We start from the raw sequence: 26913 nt of genomic DNA on the forward strand, positions 1-26913 counted from the left end.
GTTACACAACAAGATTTTCTATATCAACAAGGAGTTAGATAAATGTCATAAAATGAAAAGTGAATTTTACCAACCGAAGTCAATATACCACTTCATAAAAGACATGGACAACAACAACAAGTACTGCCATATCAAGACAAATAGAAAAAAGTCTAGAAAAAACATTGATTCTATTCAAGATCATAGCAGTAACTGGTTGCATACTAGAGATGAGATTGCTTCACATCTTACTGATCATTTCAAGTCTATAAGTACTTCCATTCATCCTACTCTTGATGAAGGCTCTTTTCTTATCATTCCCTCTTTAATTTGTGAAGCTGATAATACCTTACTCACAAGAATTCCTTCAACTCGAGATATCTTCAACACTCTCAAAACAATGGAGAATTGGAGTGCTCCAGAACCTGAGGGTTTTCAAGCAGGTTTCTACGAGAGTCAATGGTCTATTGTGGGTGCATATATGTGCAGTATGGTCATCAAATTCTTTGAAACAAAAATTATTCTAAAAGAGATAAACAAAACTTACATCTCTTTGATTCTTAAGAAGAAAAAAACAATATGTGCTGCTGATTGTAGACCAATAGGTCTATGTAACACTTCATACAAGATTATTTCCAAAATATTGGTTAATAGAATGAAACCATTAATGGAGATGATCATCTCACCATTCCAAGCTGCATACGTCTCTGGCAGACTCATCAGTGACAACACAGTGATAGCACAAGAAATAATTCATTCCATGAAGAGGAAAAAATGTCAAACAGGATGGTTTGCTTTGAAACTAGACATGTCTAAAGCCTTTGATAGGCTTGAGTGGAGTTTTCTAATGAAGGTGATGAGATATTTTGGTTTTTGTGAAGACTTTTGTGATCTGGTTTATCAGTGCATTAGCATTACTTCTTTATCTGTTATGCTCAATGGCTCTCCATGTGAAGAATTTCATCCCACAAGAGGAATAAGGCAAGGTGATCCCTTGTCACCTTATCTCTTCATCTTAGAAATGAAATTTCTCAGTAGACAGTTCAACGAAGCACAACAGAACAACACCATTAAAGGTATTAAACTGGCTGCAAAATCTCCAACCATTAATCATTTGCTCTTTGCAGATGATTGCTTGATATTTACTCAAGCCAATCTTTCTTCAGTTAATAATCTTATTGAGCTGTTGAAAGATTTCAGTTCTTTATCTTGACAACTCATTAATTTTGAGAAGTTTTCAGTTTATTTCAGCAAAAACACTCCACCTGAAGTTGCTACTAATTTAACTGGAATTCTTGGAGTTAAAACTATGTCCTCTAAAGAAAGATATTTGGGTTCACCACTTATTCTTGGTTACTCTAAGCAAGAGGCATTCAAAAATATTGAAGAGAATTTCCAGAAAAGATTTACTTCTTGGTCTTCTACTTCTTTAACTCAAGTTGGGAGGGGTATCATGGTTAAACATGTTCTTAATTCCATTCCCATATATCAGATGGGCACTTTCAATTTACCTTTTGTACTCATCAACAAACTTACTACCATCCAAAGAAAGTTTTTCTGGGGGTACAAGTCAAATAGGGGTTTCAATCTTATAGGGTGGAATAAAGTATGTAAACCTAAAGACATGGGAGGGATGGCTTTCAGGGATTTAGAAATGCTTAACTTAGCATTACTTATCAAAGTTGCTTGGAGATTACTAACTGAAAAGGATTCTTTGTGGACTCAAAATATGGAGAGCAAATACTTCAGGGATGGAAATATTCTTCATCAAAAAATAGAAGCAAAAAATTATTTATATACTTGGAATGGTATAGCTAAAGGTCTCATCCATGTTCAACAGAACTACTTCATGGAAGTTGATAATGGTAAAAAAATGAAAATTTGGATTGACAGATGGATTCCTGGCTTATCGCATCCACCTATTCCAGTTAATGAACTAGACAGATTTTATCAAGAGGTGGAAGAACGTCTTTTACCTAACTCAAATACTTGGAATGTGGAGCTTATAAACAAATTATTTGATGTTGATACTTCTTCAAAAAATACAAACCATCTTCATGGATACCACCAAGGAGGATATCATGATTTGGATGCCAGCAAGAGATAGAAATTTCTCTGTCAAAAGTGCCTGCAAGATGCTCACGGAAACTGAAAACAATACACAAGTCAATGGAGGGTTAATCCAATCCTCTACATGGAAAAAACTACGGTCCTGCAACATCATGCACAGAATCAAGGTTTTTATCTGGAAAAGTATTCATGGTATTCATGCTACCAGATCTAGAATTGCTCTGCACAACCCTGAAATTGATACTCTCGTGGAATCTGTGGCAATCATATCAAAATAATTGAACACTTAACTTTTGAGTGTCTGCATTCTAGAGCAGTCTGGAGAAATCTTGAGATCGACATAGATGCAGAAAGAAACAACTTCCTGAGTGTTTCAGATTGGTCAGAAAGTAGGTTCTCTAATCAATATGAAGTCTCTAATGAAAAGAAACTTTTCACTCTCATGATTACTTCTTGGATTTTATGGAAAGACAGATGTGATGCTGTCTTCCATGGAGTTACTCTGAACCTTCTAAACACACTGCATAGAGCCAATTTCAATTTAAACTCTCATCAACATTCTCATGGCTTGCATTTCATTAGTAATAACTCTCTTTATATTTACCGTTGGAAACCTCCTGAGCGAGATACTTTTAAACTTAATATAGATGCTTATTTTGACAGTGATACTAACCAACTTGGTACTGGTTTGGTTCTACGTAATTGTGCAGGTGTCTGCCAAGGGATCAGAGGACAATGCGCATATGAAATTCTAAGTCCTGAGGCAGGAGAATGTCTAGCAATACGAGAAGCACTTCTCTGGACAAAGGAATTAAAGCTTAGCAGAATTCACATTGAAGCAGATGCAATATTGGTCGTTCAATCAATAAATGAGAACTCCCTATTAATGCAATGGGAAAACAGAAATATTCTCAAATAAATCAAACATTTAAGTTTAAGTTTTTGTTATTGCAAGTTTTCTTTCACCAGTAGGGATAACAATCAAGTGGCAGATGATGTGTCTAAGTTTGTTAGAATATCAGCATCCACACTCAATTGTCTAGATAACTTCTCAGCTGAGTTTTGTGATCTTCTAGCTAAATATCAAAACAATATTCATCAACAATCTATTATTTCTTTTATCAAAAAAAGGCAGTAACTCACATGTACCAGGTTATCCGTGAAAAATATATTTCCCTGGATTTCCCAAACTCGTTCCATGATTTTCTCGTTTCTCTAAACTCAACTCTACCGTGTATTCAAACCTCAACTCAACTCCATCATCTCCATAGCATCACCTAGCCATAATTGAATATCGAAATCACCAGTCAAACCTCGACTGCAGACTGCGGCATCGCCATCATAATCAACGACAGCGAGTAACCATCAGCAAGCCATCACCAAAATCAACAATATAGTATAGCCAACTCCATGTTTTTTTGTATGACTAAAGACTTGAGTTCTCATCATTACAATCGCAAAACCCAACTCCCTAAACTAATCTCGAACTATCACCATATTCTTCTTTCAATTGCAGCCAGCTCCTCCATCACCAAGAATTTATCGAGCTAAACCTTCTACATCAGCGACCAACATTATCTCCATCAAGTACCATCACCTCCGTCCACTAATGGCAACAACGCCATTTCCTCCCTGCTGCTCGCGTGAAGAAGATGATGACAATGGTGCCTCGAGATAATAGGCCTGATGCCTTTAGCAAAACTATTTCACTGTTAGTCTACTGAGACTGATAGTTCATTTCCTGTTCCGCGGCTTCCTTGAGTAGAGAATATGCATGTCTTTAACAATTATGTATTTTCTCACTTTTTACCAACTTTAACTCGCTTCAAGTGCTCGTAACTTTCTCATGCGACGTCGGAATCACTCCATTATTTCGCCGTTGGCTTCGTAATTTCGTTCTTTTCAAGATGATTCTAATAAATCTCGGAATTGAACGAGTTCCACTTCCTTTAGGTTATGATAACCCAAACACCTAAGAAACTCAAAAATAAACAAAACCAAAGCATAAATAAAATGAAAACTAACAACAAAACAACGAATTAATGTCTCAAACTAGTGCAAATAACGCACCTATCATTTAGCTCCTAATGTTTAAAAAACACTCAAATATGTATTCATCGCTCAAAAGTATTTACAGAAGGTGAAAAATACTAATAAAGAAAATTCGCAACAATGTATAGGCGTTCCAGAAACCACAGTTACAATGTTATTGCAAAATGAAGATATACATTGAAATTGTAGTGTTACGCCGTTTTTAAAATAAAAAACACTAGAAAATAAACGACTGCTCCGTGCAGTGTATGTTCTTCGTGTTCTTCCTTTCACTGCAGCATCAAAAATTATGTAGCTCTCTATTCTTCACATAGTTTTCTCTCCAATCTGTCTATATCATCTCCCAAATTTCCTAACATCCCTTATATACACCATATCATCACAAATATTTGATAATAAATCCCCAAAATCTTCTCTCCAAGCTTCGGGAATAATTTCGTTTTTATTTCACTACACGTATTATTATGCACAACTAACACACTCCAACATGCTGTTTCATGTCACGTATTGAGTAAAAAAATCGTCACCTCATGCCAACCTCCAGTTATACACCGAAAACTCGGGAAAGAATAAAAAGAAGAAGAAGATATTATTGTGTTTTGTCGTGTAGAAAAACCGTGTAATCATCCTGATTTCCCGAATCTAAAAGATTTATCGTTCCTGTTTAATCGTAACATGGTGGTATCAATTCATTTGAGCGATTAAATCTCCTCAAAAATCTTTCAATTCTGAAACAAAAATATAAGCAGTTAACCAAAATTTCAAACAATATTTCCCTTCCAAATACTGGGAAGAAACTGGAGTGCCCTTATCCAGGTAGGGGGTGCCTTTAGCACTTGTACATGTGTGTCTTTAGTAATTTTCCGGTGCCTTTAATGATCTTTCAAGCCAATTTTCCCAAAAATGTTTATTTCCCAAGACACATATACACATAAAACACCATAATATGTACGAAATAAGTACTAACCAAATAGAGATTTGAGATCAAATCAGACAGATATATCTATCATTTATGGAAAAACAAGAAAGATTCGCTCCCCGGGAGGCTGTTTTTGTTATTATATTTCAATTTCTTAAGTAACAAAATGGGGGATTTTTTATTTTATGCAAGTAATAAATAAATCAAAAGCAAACTAAAGAGTAGAAGATAATCAATAAGAGGAAGATATTGGTCAAGGATTCGTTTTCATTGACAAATTAGTATTGTAACAATAATTTAGAATTGATATTTTAATCCTGACTTTGTCAAAATCCCTAGGATACCTTGGTCGTAAGAATGTCCCACTAATTTCCTGATTTCTACGCACTTACATAAACGATGCAATCATGAATTCTACTTAGAAAACAACCTAACGTGGAAATCCCACCAGTCAAATTTAATTCCTTGGATGCATTAGGTTCTATGAAATCAGGCTAATCAAAGTAATTGAACGTGTAAAAGCACTAATCCTATTTAACAAAGATTATGATCCACTTGGGACTAGTATGATATACCACTACAAGCACTATTCACAATTATGCTAACTATTCACAATTATGTTATTTATAATCCGAATTATTCAACGTTTGCGTATTGAAAATCCTAATCTAGAAATAGAGATTAAAACCAACTCTATCGATCCCAGACTCAACCAAACAAGCATTCAGATCATATAACAATATAAATAGTGAATCATAAATGACAAAGTATAAAGACAAAACTAATTCAGTGCACAAAAATCATGTTTAGAATTCCAACTTATTCCTTAACCAATAATAAATATTTAGCTACTCATACCTATGGAATTTATCATACTGATAATTGAAATGAAAAAAATGAAAAATAACCAAAGCAAACCCTAAAAGCGTATACCGCTCTCTCCAAAAGCTCCAACTAGTAGTTGTCGAAGTTATCAAAAGAAGTAGCATACTTTCCCTTTTATTAGCTCTTCTTGTTTCCAGAACGAGGTCAAGTCTTCAAAAGTCCATATCAAAGTAGTCCACCAAGCCTATATGTATAAAACTCATGTAAAAACTATGCCCAAAAAGTATCGTTGGAAGTCCAGAAAAGTGGCCGGAAGTTGGCCAAAAATAGTTCAGGTGTCTGAAAAATTATCGTCGGTCACCTATCAAACTAACAATCATTAACAATGGAGCGTTAAGTTTAACAGTCAATGGGGTCAAGGTCAAAGTATTAGGCCAGGTATGAGTCAAGACCGAGTCAACTGCTCTGACACGGCTGAGTGGGCTGATTTGGTCGAGCGTAAGCCATCTTGCACATGTTGTACTCAATGTTGCGCCATGATGGCACTTTATTCCTTCTCTTGCTCACTTTCAACTGCAACAACTGCAACCAAAGTCAATCAACTCCATCTACTAAACAAAATCTTCATTTCTGTCACCATACCACCAGTAGCACAACCATTGCAGTATCACCTCTCAGCTGTTGCAATCATTATCTCTTGCCATAACTCTAACTCAACAACTGCATCACTGCAATCCGTAACTTTTTAGATGCACATCAATCTAACGATTTTAACCTTCTTCAAACCATTGCTAAGTATGCATATAAAGTCAAATTTCAGATCAAAAGACTTCAGCTACACCATACTGTCAAGGCCATTCACTTGCAACTCTAAACATCACAACAAAACGTTCACAAGCCTTCTCTCCACTTCAATAAACCACAACAACTCGAGTTACACAGCAAACAACCATATCAAATTCAACCTCTCAGCAAAACCCATAGCAGCAAAACACTACCAATCTCCATTCCCAATTTCTAGCATCACCAAAACAGCACCGGAATCTTCAGTTGTACTATCTACCAGTATACTTCATGTCTTCAGTTCAGCTCTGCAAAATCAACTAGCTACAATTGTAGCATTCTCCTCCCTGCAATATTCACATACTGCAGCACCATTATCTCAAACCCATTCCACAACTTCCATCTCAACTGCAACTACAACCATCAAAGTTTCTATAAACTCTATAACTCTTTCATCTCTTCTCAGCAATTAGTTCCAATACATTCTCATCTCCATGGCTTCAACAATACACAATAACCACTTAGCTTACATATCCCCTTACAACAAGCACCATCTCTTGCGATTCTAATATACACAACATTTCATAACCCGCACCTTAACTTCATTTTAGTCACCAATTACATCCACAACAACAACAAGCATCAACATCTCAACCTATCAAAAACCTTGAATTTTACTCTATAATTCCCCATCTCATCTTCAGTAACATCAACTTCATCTTTTATATCCTGCTTACTAGTTCATTATCTCAGCATTACTACATTGACTATATAATTCATTCACCATGAACACCTGCTCTCCAACTTCAATTCATGAATATTCAGTTTACAGACAAACCTCTTCTTCCTTAATAAGAATAATTACCAGGCACAAGCTTAATAGGAGAATTAATAGGAGAAAACTAATAACATGTATGTAAGTGTGCGAGTGACTGTGTGTGGTGTAGGCTTTGAGTGTGTGCAACACATGTGAGTGAAAGAGAGAATAAAGTCGAGATAGTATATGAACTCATGTCCCGATATTTTGTTATCTTTCTTTTATCAATCAGTTTGATTCAAATCGTTGCAATGTAGACATCAGGATTTCATGTGTTACTATGGTATCAGACTCAGAAATCAATTTCTGAGGGTACCGATCCTAGCCCGTTTCTTCATCAAAACCACCATTACTTCCATTTTTAACAATCATCACCACCATTAATCCATCATCTTCTATTGCTGCTACTGCAAATCGAAATTCGAAGGCTGATTTGATGGAAGCATCTCAGATTTGCGACTAATTTGACGGATCTATGTGTTTCTATATACATCAACAACATCAGTAGGTAATTTTCTTCATATACCTCCATTAATGGTGTTTTCTGGTAGGAATTAGGGTTTTGATTTGGTTTGATACCCCTGCTACGTCGGCAAACATGATTAAGTATGATTTTTAGATTTGAAATTTGGTTGAATTACTTGAGCTCTTGATGCTTTTGGTTACCGTTTTTAGTTAGGAGCTGGATTCATTTACCTCGACTAATTTAATTCAAGTCTCTGCTGGTAATCTCCCATTATATGTCTAGATTACTTCAAATTTAAACTCATACGTTCAATTTTTACATCACTGGCTCAACTACATCCAGTTTCATCTTCAACTGCCTTATACGTCATAATTAACATGTGTTTTGCATCTAATTTCTTCATCAAAATCTGTTGTTCTTGTTCCCTGATGCCATGAGAGTATGAACGTGTTCTAGTCCGCTAAACCAAGGTCTAGTTAGGGCGAAAACTTAAAGTCATTCCACTGATTGGATTCAATAAAAGGTTGAGAAGTTGTTGGTCTCATATCTTACTTCAATGAAGTCCTCACATATGTGTTGAAGTATCTTGCGTTTTTAATGATGTTTCTGCGATTGGACTTCGAGTTGGAGTGGGTGAGTTACATTAAGTACAGATTGAAGTTCTCTTTGTTGAGTTTACGAACATATAGTATGCAACCTGGTTTTCAGCTTGCATATGTGTTCAATGTGCAACCTGTAGTTCTTCTACTTTTCATGCTCTTTGAATAAAACAGTTGAAGTTCATCTTCAATGGTGCTTTTTCTTTCTGTTTCTTATGTGAGTGAATAATCTAAAGTATTATGGGTTTATGGAGAATAATCAAAGGTATTCATGTTGGAGTACAACCTAGATTGTTAAATAAGTTGCTTTAACTATTGTGTACGTTGAATGAGATAAGGTCCAGCTAGTGGGAAGATTGCTTGTGTTGCCGCTGTGTCTCATTCAGGGTCTATGAAGGATACAAGTTCTGGTATAGTAATGGATCCAAACTGAACTAATATGGTGGTGTGACTAATTCTTTGACAACAGTGTGTACTGATGGATATTTAAATGCCCATAAGTACAGAGATACTAAGTTTTAATTGCAGGGTGTGAGCTATTATATAATGTGATGCAAGACTCAGCTGATAATGTGCATGCATACTTATTTTTTTCCTACCACACCTACTGAAACAGTGCAACTATTACTCCTATCAGCCTACAACAAACTTCTGCTCCACTACAACTTTTTTGTCGCATACTTCACCAACTGCATCCATAACTACTTCTCCCATGGGACCATTATTCACTTACATGTTCCGACTACTACCCAATATCAATTGATGGCATGTTTCAGTTCACATTATATCTTGCAGCTTATTTTTATTGGTGGATCCTCTTTGCACTTAGTTGTTGCAATTTGCCATACACTGAAAGTACAACTCTTGTGTGACACACGATTGGGTCTATGTTGCTGATGCCAAACTAGTGCTAATCTCAGTGATTGTGATTTCTCTTATTGTGGTTAAGATCTTGTCAGACTCAACAAGTGTCAGCAGTTGCTCCCTATGTCTACCATATGCTAGTGAATTGAAATAGATATTGCGTTTAATTGCTTATTGGTGTTTTTGTTGGTTTCGAGCATAGTTTTCATTAGTTTTCAGATGGTTGTTAAGTAAATTGGTCACCACCATGGGAAAAATGACAGTGTGATGGCAGTTAAGAAACCAACAAAATTTTCTGCTTGGTCATATCTTCAGCATGGTGCAAATTTGTAAGTACATTCTTGTCAGTGTATTTGTTTATATTTGCGACAAGTTTTCTCCATATGTAAGGTCCAATGGAGCTAATGAGTATGGATATGGTGTAATTTTGTGCTTCTGGTTGTTTGTATCTTCACTATTATACCTTACAGGCTATTATGATCTTCCCCAACTGCCTCATATATTCTCTCTTGTTCCACAGTTCTATTTGGTTCATATTTTACGGTATCTGCTGATGTTGTTGTCCAGTTCAATAATTTCTATGGAGGTCACTTGTTTCATCTTAGTCACGGCTTACATTTTCTCTCATAAAACTTGGCCAACTACTTTCAACACGCCTGGTACTTTCAGAAATGCGTGTTCGCTTATGGTTCAAACTGCCACTTCTGACTTCCTCTGCACCAACTAGTCCTGCACTGCTATATCAACTATATTTTACCTACTGTAACAACAATATTGGCCAGCATGATTTGTTTCGAGAAGTGTGTGAGTGACTATGTGTGCAAGCTCAAGTCGCCTCTTCAAGCCCCCATGAGCTTGAGGGAGGGTAATAACATGTATGTAAGTGTGCGAGTGACTGTGTGTGGTGTAGGCTTTGAGTGTGTACAACACATGTGAGTGAAAGAGAGAATAGAGTCAAGAGAGTATATGAACTCATGTCATGTGTCTGTATCTTGTTATCTTTATTTTATCAATCAATTTGATTCAAATCGTTGCAATGTAGACATAAGGATTTCCTGTGTTACTAAAAACTTATTAGGAGATTGAGCTTAGTTTACATTCTACCTATTAGCTCCTTTTTTTCCTTGAAATAGTCTCGTCTAAAGGATGCATTTTTAATGAAGTTAGCACGCACTTCATCATTCTGAATTGTGTTTGCCTCCTATAGTTCCTCCTTAGACAAAATATTATTCTTATCAAAAACAGAATCCTCCAGCCCTAGTTGTGTTTCCTTGTTATGATCAGCGTCATGGCTTGGAGTTTCCTCATTGGATTTGGATTCCTTAGCATCAGATTGCAAGGAATTCGTAGCCATGATTTTTGCATCTTGCTTGGCTACTTTTCTAGCTTGTTTCCTTGCTAGAATATCAGCATCAACTTCACCCCATTCTTTTGAGCGGAAAAAACGGTTCAGTCCAAAACCGCACAAAAAATAATAGATTAGTCCACTCTGATCCAACTAGGAACAGATTAGTCCAAAAAATGTATAAAGACACTGCTATCCTTCGCACGCTTTTAATAAAGCACACATGCAGCGAATGGATACAGTTTTGTAACTGACACCATAAACGTAGTTGTGACACGTAGCTTGGAAAAAAAACTGAATTAAAAACTGAATTAAACGGCGTAACGGACAAATCATTTATTCCTTCTTTTTCTTTTGAAGACTGAATAGCAGAAGAAAAAAAATCAAAACTACTCATACCTCAACATTTTGAACCCTAGAAAATTTTCAATTCACAGAAACTTTCAATCAAAAACTCTAACATCTTACTAATCAAAACAACTAGATGGTTGAACAATCAGCAACATCATGTTGAAAGGAAAAAAGTAGTTTCAAAGAAAAACGCACCACCAACAGTGGAAGATTCAACATCAACTGAAGAAGAAATTCCATCAGTTGCGGTAGAAGAAATTCAAAAATCAACATCACCAAGAACGAGATCAAAGTCAGCATTAAAAGATTCAACACCAATTTTATTCCCAACTCCATCAGTTGCTGCAGAAGAGATTCGGAAATCAACAAGACCAAAAACGAGATTGAAGAGATCATTAGAAGATTCAACATCAATTTCAGTACCAGAAACTTCAAAAACATCACCAGCTAAGAAGAAATCAAAGCCTTCAAATCCTCCAAAGCCTTCAACATCTGTTATCTCAAAAAAAGGTAACAATTCAAGTCTAGTTCTATCTATTTTTGAGCAATTTTTATTCAATTTCTTGTACATGTGTATAGATCTGTACACCGCCATGTTGTTACAGTGATTCATGTCTAGTTCTATCTTGTTTTTGAGCAATTTTTATGGGAATTGTTGTTGGTGTGTATAGACCTGTACACTGCCATGTTGTTGCAGTGATTCATTTCCAGTTCTATCTGTTTTTTTAGCAATTTTTATTGGAATTGTTGTTGGTGTGTACATACTAGTACACCAGAATGTTGTTGCAGTGATTCATGTCATGTTTTGTCTGTTTTAAAGATGTTTCTGTAGCAGTGAACTGGTTTGTACACCATCATGCTATTTCAAATTCATATGGCCTAATGTGTGTGTTGTGTCGTCACTTGTGTTTACCGGTGTACACACCTTTGCACCAGCATGCTATTTCACCTTTATATGGCATGTTGTGTGTGTTGTCAACCTGTTGTGCCGTCACTTGTGTTTACTGGTGTACATATCTTTGCACCAACATGTTATTTCATCTTCATATGGACTAATGTGTATGTTCTCAACATATTATCCCATCATTTTTGGTGCTGGTGTACACATCTTTGCACCAGCATGGTATTTCACCTTTATTTTTCCTGTTGTGTGTGTTTTAAAGCTGTTTTTGATATATTTCTGTATGAGTGTAAAGATTTGTACACGCACATTGATTTATGGCATGTTGTGTGGGAACAAATGTTGCTTTAGTTAGTTTTCTGTAGGAGTGTACACAGCTATACACCTGTATGATATGGTCCTATTTATGTGTACAGTGATATGATTTGTACTTGTATGAGTATAATGAATGTATTATTCTTCTTGGTTCATTTTCGTAGATACCAACAAACCATATAGGTCAAGTTTCCATGCTTTCAGTGACTTTGTGAATAGAAACCTTGAGGAAGATGAAACAAAAAGAGGAGAAAAAGTATGGTTCACCAATTATCAACTAGAGAAGCAAAAACAAGGGCCATTCTGGCCTGTTGTAGATATCCTTGTCCACAAAAAAGCAGACCGTAAAGATGAGAAACATACAAGTAAAAAGAGAGATGATATATGGACTAAGAACCCAAACTCAATTCTGAAAATTGTGAGACAGTACCGCCATGAAATTTGTGACTCAGGGGGACATTATTTCATGTTTGATACTACCAAGAAGAACAAGCAAGTGGCAGTAAAGAGTGAACCTGAGGATTTGTTTCTATTTTATGGGATTAAGATAGTGCCAATGGAAGTTGAAAAAGGGGAAGATGTAAAAACTGCAGCTGAAAATAAATACGGTCCGCTGATAAACAGATTGACTCTTAAGAAACGAACTGAGCTGGGAAAAAAAGATGTCGAGGAGGAAATCGTACGTATCATGAAGCTAAAACCAAATTCGAAAATGAGATTGAAAGAAATGCTGAAGACTTAGTGGTGTTGTTTACTATGTACTTGTGTATCACGGTCTTTTTTACCCATGGAAACAGAAGTATGATTAGCAAGAACCAGTTTGCACATTTTTTTGAGTCTTTGGATAGGATGAAGAGAACTTGCTGGCCAGTTCATATACATGAGTATCTCATGGCGAGCATTAAGAAACATCAGGATTCACTACTTAAAGTTAATGGTTGTGTGCTTTATCTGTTGGTGAGTTCACAGTTGTACACCTGATATATCCATTCACCATTTTAAATAATTCTGTTCATTGTGTTTGTTCCTTTCTCTTACATTTCCAACTATTCACCTATTTGTTAATGCAACATTGGTTTGCTGAACACAACAAAATCATGAAGCCAAGCAATGAGGAAGGTGTGCCAAGGCTTCATAGGTGGATCATCAGCGACGTCAGTAATACAATCGAGAAAGACCTGAATGATGCCATGAAAAAGGTATCTCAAAAAAATTTCTTAGAATAGTATATGTACATTGATATACACCTTTAATAAGGTGTATAGGATTGTACATTGTTGATAGATTTTAAGAAATTTGTCTTATGTACAACAATGTACACTCTTACAGCATGTGTAAAAAATTGTACACCTGTGATCAATGTTGATACTTTGGCATGTTTTCAGATGCAACCAAGATGGGTGAAGTCTTATACTGATGAAGAGCGATTACTTTTGGATGAGCACCGGAGGCAGAAACAAGAAAATAACATAGATGTTGTGAAAGAAAAGCTGCGCATTTCAGATATGCGAAGAAAGGAGTTGGATGAGGAGCTTACTGAAGTTATGGATAGGCAAGAAAGGATTCTTAGTTTCATTAAAGAGAAAAGACTAAAAGTTAATGAAGTTGGTCTAATGAGCTTGACAGAAAGAGAAGCTAATGATTTCCGTAATTACACTTTGCATGAAATCTTTAAATGTGCAAAGGAAATACGGCTTGAAACTGAGGAGGATGAGGAGGAGGAGGAGGAGGATGAGGATGATAGGGAGGATCACAAGGAAGATGATGAGATTGAGGAGGATGGGGATGAGGAGGAGGAGGATGACAAGGTTGAAGAGGAGCACAAGGAAGATGATGATGATGGTGATGACAATGACAAGGAGGAGCACAATGAAGATGGTGATATGCATGATCATAATGATGATGGTGATGGTGATGACAATGACAAGGAGGGTAGTGATAGGTGTCTAAACCACCTAATTTTATATCTAGTATTGATGCTTTCTTTGTTATTTTTCTTGTAAATTATGTATTTTATTTTGAATTTGAGTTATTAGGTATTTTGGAGTCGTTTGGAGCAAAAGAAGGAGAAAATGTCCATTTGGAGCGTAAAGGAAACAAAGTCAATTCACTGGCGAGTTATACTTGGAGCGGACTAAGGTTGCGCAAAGTAGGCGAAGAACGAACGGTCAGTTCCCCGCAACTGACAACTGAGCAAGGAAGAGTGTAGACAGTCAGTTCTGCGAAACTGACATGCCATAGATGAACTGTGTGTCCCTTATCCTAATGTACCGGGTGTCAATATCAATTCCACCTCCTACACAAATTTAGAATTCAGAGAAGTTGTAATTCTTCTCATTATTCAGTCTGAAACCGAGAGATATGTTGTTTTTGGTGGTGATAATAAACTCAGGGAGATTGAGAAGAAGCTGTTACTGCTGAGAGAATCAGATCGAAGATATGATCGATTGAGAGCTATCGTGGTGGTTTTCTGCTAAGTGATTTCCTCGGAAGAGAAGAACATGGAGAAACACAGAGTTAGGGTTTAATCACTAGAAGAAAGATGGGTTTGAAACTTTGAAACAAATCTCGAATTTGTGAATGTCTAGGTGTGAAATTTAAGATCTCAGAGAGGGGTTTTCTGTTGATTTACGAATTAGGGTTTGAAATGATTCAGATGGTTGATATTTTTGGTCCTGATGGTGAGTTAGGTCAGGGGAATAAAGAGATGAAGAACAAGGCTACAATGAAGTAGAATCTGGTGGTGAACAAGAAGTTGATACTGAAGTTGAGAGATGTACCAGGTGCAGGTGATGTTGGAGACGGAGAATAAAATTGGTGGTAAGCTGAAATGCAGTACAGGGAAGACTTGGATTCGCCTAGATGTATGCCTAGGCTTTTACAGGTTATGATATGTGCAAAGTGTTTCCACTATAATGATTTATCATGGTTTGTTGAGATTCTACAAGGTGATACTGTTGCGTGGTTGCAGAAATGGAGTGAATTGTTGCCAGGATATAGCAGGTACAGCTGAGGTGAGGAGATGGCTTTGCAGGCATGTCGCAGCTGCAATTTTGTAGTGATTATGAGGCAGGGTTGTCATGAATTGTGCTGGTAGAGAAGAGTCAATAGAATGGAACTGCAGGTTGAGTAATGGTGGCGCATTGAAGGAATGTTGGTGACTCTGTGGTTAGTTGAGATATTGCAGGTAGAGAATGTTGCGTCGCAGTTGAGGATGCTGTTGCAGCTCAGATGGAACTGGTGCTGCAGTTGGTCATGGACTGAGATAATGAAACTGAGAGAAGATGGTGATGCAAGGAAGATGAGTTGCAGGTGCAAGTGTAATTCCAGTTGGGAGATGGAATTGGCAGTGGTTAGTAATTACAGGAGGAGATGCTGTTGTTGTCTCAGATGGTGAAGCTATAATGATGGTGAGTAAATGGGGATTGGTCTGCAATGGGTACTGTGTGAGTGTGTTTTCAAGGGTGAAACAGTGGTTTGTATGGCTGTGAAAGATTGGGACTGCAAGCAAGTAGTTGTTGGCTGGAATGGTTGTTAACCAACAAGAAAGGAGAATGTGCTGGCTGCAACAGTGCAGTTCAAGGAGGAAAGGCTAAGCTGGTGGTTGCAATTGAGATGGCAAGAAGAATAAGGAGATGATTTGATTGCAGTCAAGCCGGGTAAAATAGGACCAAGAATGGAAGTCAATAGGCTGAGCTGGTGGTTGCAACTGTGCGGACTTTGCCGGTCACCTGAGCACTTTTCCGGCGACTCTCCGGCTAACTTTCGCCAGAGTTTCTACACGGGTTTTTATGAATTTTGGGCCACGCGGATTTTCATCTAATGGGCTTTGAAATTTTGACCTAATTTTGGGAAGCAAAGGGATATAAAAGGAAGATTTCTACAACTTTTGGGTTTATTAGTTTTATTATTCTTTTTGAATCTTTGGAGAAAACTACTTCTAGGGTTTGCTTTGCTTTCATCTTCTTTATTATTTTATTGATCATGATGATGATGAACTCCATTATTATGAGTAACTAAATACACTTGTTGGTTATGGGATAAAAGTTGATTTCTCAATGCATGTTATTTGATTCTATGGATTAGTTTTGTCTCAACTTTATTATTTATGATTCATGGTTTATAGTGTTTTAGGATTTGATTGGTTGAGTCCGGAATCAATCCGATTTGCTTTCATCTCTAGAGATATATTAGGGTTTTCAATACGTAAAAGTTGTTTGTCCCTGATTTTAAGTAGCATAATTGTGGTTAGTGCTTGTAGTGATAGATCCTACCAGTCACATATGAATCATAACCTTGGGTAAAACAAATTAGTGCTCTTACACGTTTGTTTACTTTGATTAGTCTTATTCCATAAATCTTAAAGCTTTTAGGGAGTTAAATTTAATTGTGCTTTTACACTTTGGGTTGCTTTCTAGGAAGAATTCACATATGCATCTTTTAATGTGGTTGTGACGAAAATAAGGAATTAGCGGGATACTCTTGCGATCAAGGTATTCTAGGACTTTTAATAAATAAGAGATTAAATTATCAATTCTATTCAATGATGAAAAATACATGCGTGTGAATGATACTATCCCATGACCAATATCTTCTCCTTATTGATTATTCCAACTATTTACTTTGCTTTACTTTATTTTATTTGATTTGCTAAAACAAAAACCCCCCTTGGTTATCTTAGAAACCGAAAATTGCATAACAACAAAGGCCTCCATGTGGATACGAACTCTTTCCTACCACTTTATACATTATTGTAGTTGAGTAAGGAAGTGAAATTATATTTGTCGATTGATAACCGATCAAATTTTGGCGCCGCTGCCGGGGAGGCATCGACTTGTTATTAAGTTTTTAGTTTATTTTCAGTATTTTTGCTTCCATATTTGCTTTTTGTTTCTTGTCTTGTTTCTTACTTGTTTGTGAGAATTGTTTTCAGGTACCTAATCCCTGGCTTCTAAAGATTGGAAATATCCAAGGTGCGGAATAGCCACTCGAAGAGGCACAATACTCCAACCAAGTCAAGGTACAACGTAAGAACAATAGCTAGCAGTGGAAGAAGAGTTACAACAAGAGTTACCGGTTGAACAAGAACCACCTTTTGAAGAAGAAGAAGAAGAAGTAATGGGCGATGCAAATCGTACACTCAAGGACTTGGCTTCTCACAAGTTGGATACACAACAAGGGTGTATTCAATCAAATTCTACTTTTGAGATCAAGCCGGGGTTGCTTAGAGAATTACCAAAGTTCCATGGCATGGTGAATGAAGACCCAAACAAGCATCTTATGGACTTCCACACCATTGTCACGGCCATGCTTCCAGCGGATGTTGAAGCGGATGGTGCAACGTTGAAAGTTTTTCGATTCTCTTTGATGGATAATGCTAAGGATTGGTTGTGTTATTTACCTCCCGGAAGTATCACAACATGGAATAGGTTGAAGAAAATTTTTCTAGAGAGGTATTTTCCAGCATCCAAGGCTACTCAAATTCACAAAGAGATTTGCTGGATGAAGCAAAATGTGGGAGAATCCTTATATGAATGTTGGGAACGATTCAAGAGATTGGTGGCAAGCTGTTCTCACCATCAATTCAGCTATGCAACGATCATCCAATACTTCTATGAAGGACTTAATTCAAGTGATAGGAATCTTCTTGACGCTGCGGGTGGTGGTGGACTAGTGAACAAAACGGTGGCACAATCTAGAGAGTTGATTGAGAACATGGCAGCAAACTCCCAACAATTATTGAGTCTTGGTTCGGACGTGCTCTTAAAGAGAGTAAATGAAGTGAGCGAGGTAGAGGAACTTCGTCAACAAATGGGTAACGTGACAGCAATGTTGCAACAAGTTGCAGCCGCGGTGATACCAAGTTCTTCTCAAGGGTATGAAGACTCCAATGAACAAGCTAATGTGATCTTCCCAAATCAGCAAAGACGGTATGATCCCTACTCCAACACTTACAATCCGGGATGGAGAGACCACCCCAATTTTAGCTATGCCAACAAGCAAGGAGCGGTTCAACAACCTACTTTCAACCGTCCAAGTGGATTTCAACCACAACAACAACAATTTAAGCAACCACAACAATCAGTGCAAGGTCAAGGTTCGGATATTGATGCAAAACTTCAAAAGATGATGCAAGGCATTGGTACCATGTTTCAAGAGAGCCAACAAGAGACTAAGAACGCTATTAAGGAGTTGCAGACACAAATAGGATCCATGGCGATTGAGATAAACAAATTGAAAGAACAAAAGAGTGGGAAACTCCCTTCTCAACCTATTAACCCAACAGAGGGTGTCAATGCAATTACGTTGAGAAGCGGTACACAACTTGTGCAACCCGAAGTTACTGATTCGGGCAGGTGGAAACACCCAAGGAGCCGGTGTTGGAGGAAAAGAGGGATGAAATTCCCCAAACAACCGAGGTACCGATTCCTAACTCTAAAACTCCTATTCCTACTTATGTTACTCCTTTACCTTTCCCTCGCAGATTTGCAAAGTCCAAAATGGAGGAACTAGAAAAGGAGATTTTGGACGTGTTAAGGAAGATTCATGTGAACATACCCCTCATAGATGCTATAAAGCAAATGCCAAAGTATGCAAAGGTGTTAAAGGACTTGTGTACCAATAAGAAAAAGCTCCAAGGTAATGAAGTGCTAAGTGTGGGAGAGAATGCTTCGGCAATCTTACAACATAAACTCCCACTGAAATGCAAGGATCCGGGTAGCTTTGACATTCCCGTCACTATTGGTAACACTACATTTAACAAAGCAATGTTAGATTTAGGTGCATCCGTTAATGTTATGCCTGCGTCCATATATAATTCACTTGATCTTGGTCCTCTTAAAAAGTCTGGAATTGTTTTGCAATTAGCCGATCGCTCTAATGTTTACCCAATGGGTATTGTTGAGGATGTTCTTGTGCAGGTTAATCAACTTGTATTTCCAGCTGACTTTTGTGTGTTAGAGATGAATGAAGGTTCACCGGACTCATCTCTTCCATTGCTACTTGGGCGTCCCTTCATGAAAACGGCGAAAACCATTATTGATGTGGATAAGGGAACGCTAACTATGGAGTTTGATGGAGAAATAATACGTTTCAACATTTTTGAGACGATGAGATATCCTAGTGACGTCCACTCTTGTTTCTCTATTGATGTTATGGATACATTAGCACAACAAGTGTTTGAATTGAATGGTGGCGATGCTTTGGAAACCGTTTTAACTACATCCATGGATAATGGTGTAGAGTGTGGTAATGAAGTCAAGGAAGCCCTTGGTGATCTTAGTTCACTACAAGGATGCCCGGAAACTCATAATATCTCTTTTATTTCTTTACCATGCAGTGATGAAAAACTTTTACCATCTATTGTTAAATCTCCAAAATTAGAATTGAAACCTCTTCCAAGTCACTTAAAGTACTTGTACTTGGGTGACAAGGAAGAGTTACCTGTGATTGTTTCTAACGAGCTTAGTGAATTACAGGAGCAACAACTTCTAAGGGTGCTAAGGAAGTACAAGACGGCCATTGGATGGACAATCGCTGATATCAAGGGTATAAGCCCTGCCGTTTGTATGCATAAGATTCGTTTGGAGGATGATGCAAAGCCTACAAGGGAAGCGCAACGTCGTTTGAACCCTCCCATGATGGAAGTTGTGAAAAAGGAGATACTCAAGCTTTTGGAAGTGGGTGTTATATACCCCATATCCGACAGCAAGTGGGTAAGCCCGGTACAAGTAGTACCAAAGAAATCAGGTGTGACGGTAGTGGAGAATGATAAGAATGAACTTGTCCCAACTCGTGTGCAAACCGGTTGGAGGGTTTGTATTGATTATAGGAAATTGAATGCCACTACTAGAAAAGATCACTTTCCTTTACCTTTTATTGATCAAATGCTTGAACGTTTAGCTGGACACTCTTACTATTGCTTCCTTGATGGCTATTCAGGTTATAATCAGATTGTGATAGCACCGGAGGACCAAGAGAAAACCACTTTCACTTGTCCTTTCGGTACTTTTGCTTATAGAAGGATGCCTTTTGGCTTGTGCAATGCTCCAGCTACTTTCCAAAGGTGTATGGTGAGTATCTTTTCAGAATATGTTGAAAACATAATCGAAGTGTTCATGGACGATTTTAGTGTCTTTGGTGATTCATTTGACCTTTGCTTGGACAACTTGTCTTTAATCCTTGAACGATGTGTTGAAACAAACCTTGTGCTAAATTGGGAGAAGTGCCATTTTATGGTAACTCATGGCATAGTTTTAGGCCATGTAATATCTTCTAAAGGCTTGGAAGTTGATAAATCTAAGATTGACCTTATTCGTGCTCTAACCCCTCCCACTACGGTGAGGGAGATACGTTCTTTTCTTGGACACGCAGGTTTTTATCGTAGGTTCATCAAGGACTTTTCCAAGATAGCATCACCACTTTGTAACTTATTGCAAAAGGATGTGGTTTTTAACTTTGATGAAAAGTGTATGGAGGCATTCAATCGCTTGAAAGAGCTTTTGATTTCAGCCCCTATCATTAAACCACCGGATTGGAGCAAGCCTTTTGAGCTCATGTGTGATGCAAGTGACTATGCGGTTGGTGCGGTGCTTGGGCAGCGTGTGGGGAAGTTTCCTCATGCCATTTATATGCTTCTAGAACGTTAAATGAGGCCCAACAAAACTACACAACCACTGAAAAAGAGTTATTAGCCATTGTTTTTGCTTTAGAAAAGTTTCGCTCTTATCTAATTGGTACAAAAGTTGTTGTCTTTTCTGATCATGCAGCACTTAGATACTTGCTTACAAAGAAAGAGGCGAAACCGAGGCTCATACGATGGATTTTGCTCTTGCAAGAGTTTGATCTTGAAATCAAAGACAAGAAAGGAATTGAGAACACCGTTGCGGATCATTTGAGCCGACTTGCTGTGGACAAGGAAGTTATCCCATTGCGTGAAAGCTTCCCGGATGAGCAACTATTCTCAATTGCCCTTGGAGAACCATGGTATGCGGATATTGTTAATTACTTAGTTTCTAAACAAATCCCAAAGGACTTGTCTCGTGCTGAGAGGGACAAACTTAAAAGGTTAGGTAACCAATACATATGGGATGACCCTTATTTGTGGAAACAAGGTAGTGACCAAGTATTACGTAGGTGCATTCCCGAATATGAATTTAACTCTATATTGTCTTTTTGTCACTCTTATGCTTGCGGAGGACATTTTGGGAGTAAGAAAACCGCTCACAAGGTGCTTGAAAGCGGTTTCTATTGGCCAACCTTGTTTAAGGATGCACATAAATTTTGCACAACTTGTGATAGGTGCCAAAGAACAGGCAATCTAGGTGCTCGAAATCAAATGCCACAAACTTTTATTCAATTTATTGAAGTTTTTGATGTATGGGGTATTGATTTTATGGGTCCTTTTGTCAACTCTCATGGGAATTTTTACATCTTACTTGTTGTTGATTATGTGTCGAAATGGGTGGAAGCTAAGGCCACCCCAACTAATGATTCTAAAGTGGTTTCAGATTTTGTGCAAGCAAATATTTTTGCAAGGTTTGGAATTCCAAGGGCCGTAATTAGCGATGGAGGTTCTCACTTCAAAAACAGGTTCTTGCAAAGCTTGTTAAGGAAGTACAATGTGTCGCATAAGATTGCAACACCTTATCATCCACAAACGAATGGACAAGCCGAAGTTTCCAACCGAGAGGTGAAGTCCATACTTGAAAAGACGGTGAATCCAACAAGGAAGGATTGGAGCATGCGACTTAATGATGCTTTGTGGGCTTATAGAACCGCATACAAGACACCTATTGGGATGTCTCCTTTTAGGCTTGTGTATGGTAAACCTTGTCACTTACCCGTGGAGATTGAGCATAAAGCGTTTTGGGCTATCAAGCAATGCAATATGGAGATGGATGGGGCTGGAAAGCAAAGGAAGTTACAACTCCAAGAGCTAGAGGAGCTTCGCAATGATGCATTTGAAAGCTCACGCATTTACAAGGAGAAAACTAAGGCATTTCATGATAATATGATTTCTAGAAAAAAAATTTGTGTTGGGCAGAAAGTGCTTTTGTTTAATTCTCGCTTGCAATTATTTCCGGGTAAATTAAGGTCACGATGGATTGGACCTTTTATTGTTACTAATGTGTTTTCTCATGGTGCAGTCGAAATTCGTAGTATTGCTACAGGCAAGGAGTATAAAGTTAATGGGCACCGGTTGAAACCATACTATGAGAACTTCTCTTCTGAAGTGGTGCAAGGAGTTAATTTTGTAGATGCACTCCCTCTAGAGGAGTCATAGAAAGAAAGGAGAGAGTCGGGATGACGACTTTAAACCAAGCGCTAAGTGGGAGGAAACCCACCGGTTTTGTATCTTTACCTTTATTTTTTTTCAGTATTCTTGTCTTGTTTTATTTTTTTTTTTTATTGTCTTGAATTTCTCACCTTGACTTACTTTGGATGATTCAATTTACATTGAGGACAATGTAAAGTTTAAGTGTGGGGGAGTGGTTAAGCTTTTGCTTTGTACCTTTTTCATGCATTATTTTTTTTTCAACTTTTTTGTAAATTAGTGAATAAGAAACTCCAACTTGTAGTTAGTTTAGAGTCACATAGTATACATGTCGCTAAGATTACATCGAGAATCTCATAAGAGTGACTGAACTTAGAGATGACAGAGAACGTGATCGGGTTTCTTACTTGTATGAGAGTTAAAGTTGGATTTAACCATCCCAGTGGCAAATGAGGTGCAGATTGAATTCGGTATTAGATTTATGATCCCCTATAGTGGAGACTACCCATATTACATTATGAGAGGAACCGACCTTCAATTCTTTGTACCTGTCTAAATATGTGCTTTTAGAATGCGTGTCACCGTACGTAAACTCCGGGTAGAATGGTGAGCTACCCAACCTCCCACCATAGAAGCACTATTTTGATCTCTTGAGTGCTATTTTTATCAATCATGAATGGTGACATCGAATTGCTAACTTACATACCACTTGTAATCTTGTTCGCAGTTAGCACCTTCCACTTTATCTCTCTCTACACCAACGGGTCCATAGAAACACCATCATCATCAACGAAGAGCATCACAAATTCGAAGGAAAGTTGAAGACGTTCAAGGTTTATGAGCAACGGTACAGAAATGAGCAGATTTCAGATTCAAGTAAAGCAACAAGACAAGGAGCAAAATTTTTACAAGTCGAAGACTATTGTACAAGAGTGAAGATTATCAAGATGAGAATTCAAGAAGTTTATGATATCAAGACATACAAGTTGTGAAGAATTGAGTGGTAAATTACTCATACCATGGCCTTTGCATTTTCATTTGTTAGTTTGTATTTTATTTTCTCAAAAAAAAAAAAATCCATTGTATTATATTTTGGTTTGTTTAGTTCATTTTTGGTTTTGTATTCATTCAATAAAGCCAATGGAAGAAGAAATATCCATAATGAAGTTTCAAGCAACAAGGAATTAGAGGAAAGAATCACATTGTCAAGATTCAACGAAGTTTAAGAGTTATCATCAAGTGTTGAAGACCGAAGACGAAGATGAAGAAAAGTATTGAAGACCGAAGACGTTTCTATGGATGCTGTGAGAGTGGTGCTAACTGCACGCCGAACGGATAACAAGGTAAGTAAGCATATTCCCACCTTCGTTAAGTGGTTGATTTCCTTTCTAAGAGATCGTCAGAAAAAATGGTTTTCAAAATGATAAAAGATGTGGGTTTTCAAAATACTTCGGAGGGTTTTTACCTTCCTACCATTCAAGGTGTCGCAGGATTTTCTCTTCATTCCTACCTGGACACATGTGTGACCCATAAAGAGCTATTTATTATTGAGAGCAATATCATAAAACCCTTTCTTGTGAGGCAGAGTCGAGACTTTTGATCACTCCGAACCCGATTTTCTTTCGAGAAGGGATGGTTATTTCTCTCTCAACTTTTAAGGATGAGATTGTGTTCATTTATGTGTCTAACTTCTTATTGCTAGTGTGCAGAATTTCTATGTCTTCTTAGCGCGTTGGATACTATCTTTTCGGAGAACTAGTAAGTTGGAAAAGTAGGTTTTGTAGGCATACCTCTTGTAAACCTTCACGAGACTATAACTCGTCCACTAGGGACACCTAGGGGTTTAAAGGCTTGTTATTTATGCTAAAAGTGACCGTAGCCTCGACGACACGGAGTTGTATGTATTTTAGAATTAGTTTTGTTTGATTTGCTCGAGGACTAGCAAAGTCTAAGTGTGGGGGAATTTGATAGGTGTCTAAAACACCTAATTTTATATCTAGTATTTATGCTTTCTTTGCTATTTTTCTTGTAAATTATGTATCTTATTTTGAATTTGAGTTATTAGGTATTTTGGAGTCGTTTGGAGCAAAAGAAGGAGAAAACGTCCATTTGGAGCGTAAAGGAAACAAAGTCAATTCACTGGCGAGTTATACTTGGAGCGGATTAAGGTTGCGCAAAGTAGGCGAAGAACGAATGGTCAGTTCCCCGAAACTGACAACTGAGCAAGGAAGAGTGTAGACAGTCAGTTCTGCGAAACTGACAGGCCATAGATGAAATGGGTGTCCCTTATCCTAATGTACCGGGTGTCAATATCAATTCCACCTCCTACACAAATTTGGAATTCATAGAAGTTGTAATTCTTCTCATTATTCAGTCTGAAACCGAGAGATATGCTGTTGTTGGTGGTGATAAGAAACTCAGGGAGATTGAGAAGAAGCTGTTACTGCTGAGAGAATCAGATCGAAGATATGATCGATTGAGAGCTATCGTGGTGGTTTTCTGCTAAGTGATTTCGTCGGAAGAGAAGAACATGGAGAAACACAGAGTTAGGGTTTAATCACTAGAAGAAAGATGGGTTTGAAACTTTGAAACAGATCTCGAATTTGTGAATGTCTAGGTGTGAAATTTAAGATCTCAAAGAGGGGTTTTCTGTTGATTTACGAATTAGGGTTTGAAATGATTCAGATGGTTGATATTTTTGGTCCTGATGGTGAGTTAGGTCAGGGGAAGAAAGAGATGAAGAACAAGGCTACAATGAAGTAGAATCTGGTGGTGAACAAGAAGTTGATACTGAAGTTGAGAGATGTACTAGGTGCAGGTGATGTTGGAAACGGAGAATAAAATTGGTGGTAAGCTGAAATGCAGTACAGGGAAGACTTGGATTCGCCTAGATGTATGCCTAGGCTTTTACAGGTTATGATATGTGAAAAGTGTTTCCACTATAATGAGTTATCATGGTTTGTTGAGCTGCTACAAGGTGATACTGTCAGTGAATGCGTGGTTGAAGAAATGGAGTGAATTGTTGCCAGGATATAGCAGGTACAGCTGAGGTGAGGAGATGGCTTTGCAGGCATGTCGCATCTGCAATTTTGTAGTGATTATGAAGTAGGGTTGTCATGAATTGTGATGGTAGAGAAGAGTCAATAGAATGGAACTGCAGGTTGAGTAATGGTGGCGCATTGAAGGAATGTTGGTGACTCTGTGGTTAGCTGAGATATTGCAGGTAGAGAATGCTGCGTCGCAGTTGAGGATGTTGTTGCAGCTCAGATGGAACTGGTGCTGCAGTTGGTCATGGACTGAGATAATGAAACTGAGAGAAGATGGTGATACAAGGAAGATGAGTTGCAGGTGCAAGTGCAATTCCAGTTGGGAGATGGAATTGGCAGTGGTTAGTAATTACAGGAGGAGATGCTGCTGTTGTCTCAGATGGTGAAGCTATAATGATGGTGAGTAAATGGGGATTGGTCTGCAATGGGTACTGTGTGAGTGTGTTTTCAAGGGTGAAACAGTGGTTTGTATGGTTGTGAAAGATTGGGACTGCAAGCAAGTAGTTGTTGGCTGGAATGGTTATTAACCAGCAAGAAAGGAGAATGTGGTGGCTGCAACAGTGCAGTTCAAGGAGGAAAGGCTGAGTTGGTGGTTGCAACTGAGATGACAAGAAGAATAAGGAGATGAGTTGATTGCAGTCAAGCCGGGATGAAATAGGACCAAGAATGGAAGTCAGTAGGAAACTGTTGTGGATAATGAGATGAAATGGTATGGGTCAAGGATGTATCCAGTGGTTGATTGAACTATGAGCTGGTAATGAAGCTACAGTTGGTGCCAGCATGAGGACAGTGCAAGCGGTGGCTGAGTTGCAGCTGGTATTGCATTTCTGAAGTGTGCAGTGCTGCATAAGGAGATGAAACTGGTGAGATGGAGCAGCAATGTGAGCTGACACAGCTGTGGTGGTGATTGTCTGGTGGAACTTGGAACTGAGCTGAGATCAAGAAAGACATGTTGTTGCAGCTGTGATAAGAGTGCGGTATTATGGAGTGGATGTGCATGAGATGATTGCAGTTGAACTGTAGAGAAGATGTCAGTGAATGATATGGATTGAGAGATTGGTTAGTTCTGTGAATGAATTAAAATTACAGGGAAGAAGTGATGTTGTGAAGAGCCAAGAAGAATCAACAGTGGGTTGCAGATGAAGCTGGAAGTGAAGCAGTGATGCACAATCATTATACAGCACAGCTCTGGCATGTGCAAAGTGGCATGCAATTGTAGCCTGAACCAAGTCAGTTGAGTTAGCTTCTTACTCAGGTCTGACTAGGCTCAGCATCTGACATCACTGAGTTGAGTCTCTGATTCG

General features: G+C 38.0%; 2 protein-coding genes and 1 long non-coding RNA gene across 3 annotated transcripts; all 3 read left to right on the forward strand.

Annotated features, from left to right (window-relative positions):
- Window positions 1–1288: 1288 nt before the first annotated feature.
- Window positions 1289–2086, forward strand: LOC113272794 (uncharacterized mitochondrial protein AtMg00310-like). Its single transcript, XM_026522592.1, has one exon. The coding sequence runs from the start codon at window positions 1289–1291 to the stop codon at window positions 2084–2086; it is 798 nt and encodes a 265-aa protein (XP_026378377.1).
- Window positions 2087–7626: 5540 nt separating this feature from the next.
- On the forward strand, window positions 7627–10415 carry LOC113276108. The gene is made up of 2 exons (XR_003323977.1): window positions 7627–7953; window positions 9127–10415. It is a non-coding gene; the product is annotated as an uncharacterized LOC113276108 (long non-coding RNA).
- Window positions 10416–13383: 2968 nt separating this feature from the next.
- On the forward strand, window positions 13384–20691 carry LOC113272795 (the record flags this gene model as incomplete). Its single annotated transcript, XM_026522593.1, has 6 exons — window positions 13384–13485; window positions 13672–14128; window positions 14875–14967; window positions 15474–15526; window positions 15637–15696; window positions 19942–20691. Coding segments are annotated over exons 1-6 (1515 nt in total), but the record flags the coding sequence as incomplete, so codon positions are not given.
- Window positions 20692–26913: the final 6222 nt, after the last annotated feature.

This window comes from Papaver somniferum, chromosome 4 (genome assembly GCF_003573695.1).
Source record: "Papaver somniferum cultivar HN1 chromosome 4, ASM357369v1, whole genome shotgun sequence".
Taxonomy (NCBI): Eukaryota; Viridiplantae; Streptophyta; class Magnoliopsida; order Ranunculales; family Papaveraceae; genus Papaver; species Papaver somniferum.

Coding starts and splice junctions, on each gene's coding strand:
- LOC113272794 (XM_026522592.1), top strand. CDS start 1,289: ATGTCCTCTAAAGAAAGATATTTGGGTTCACCACTTATTCTTGGTTAC.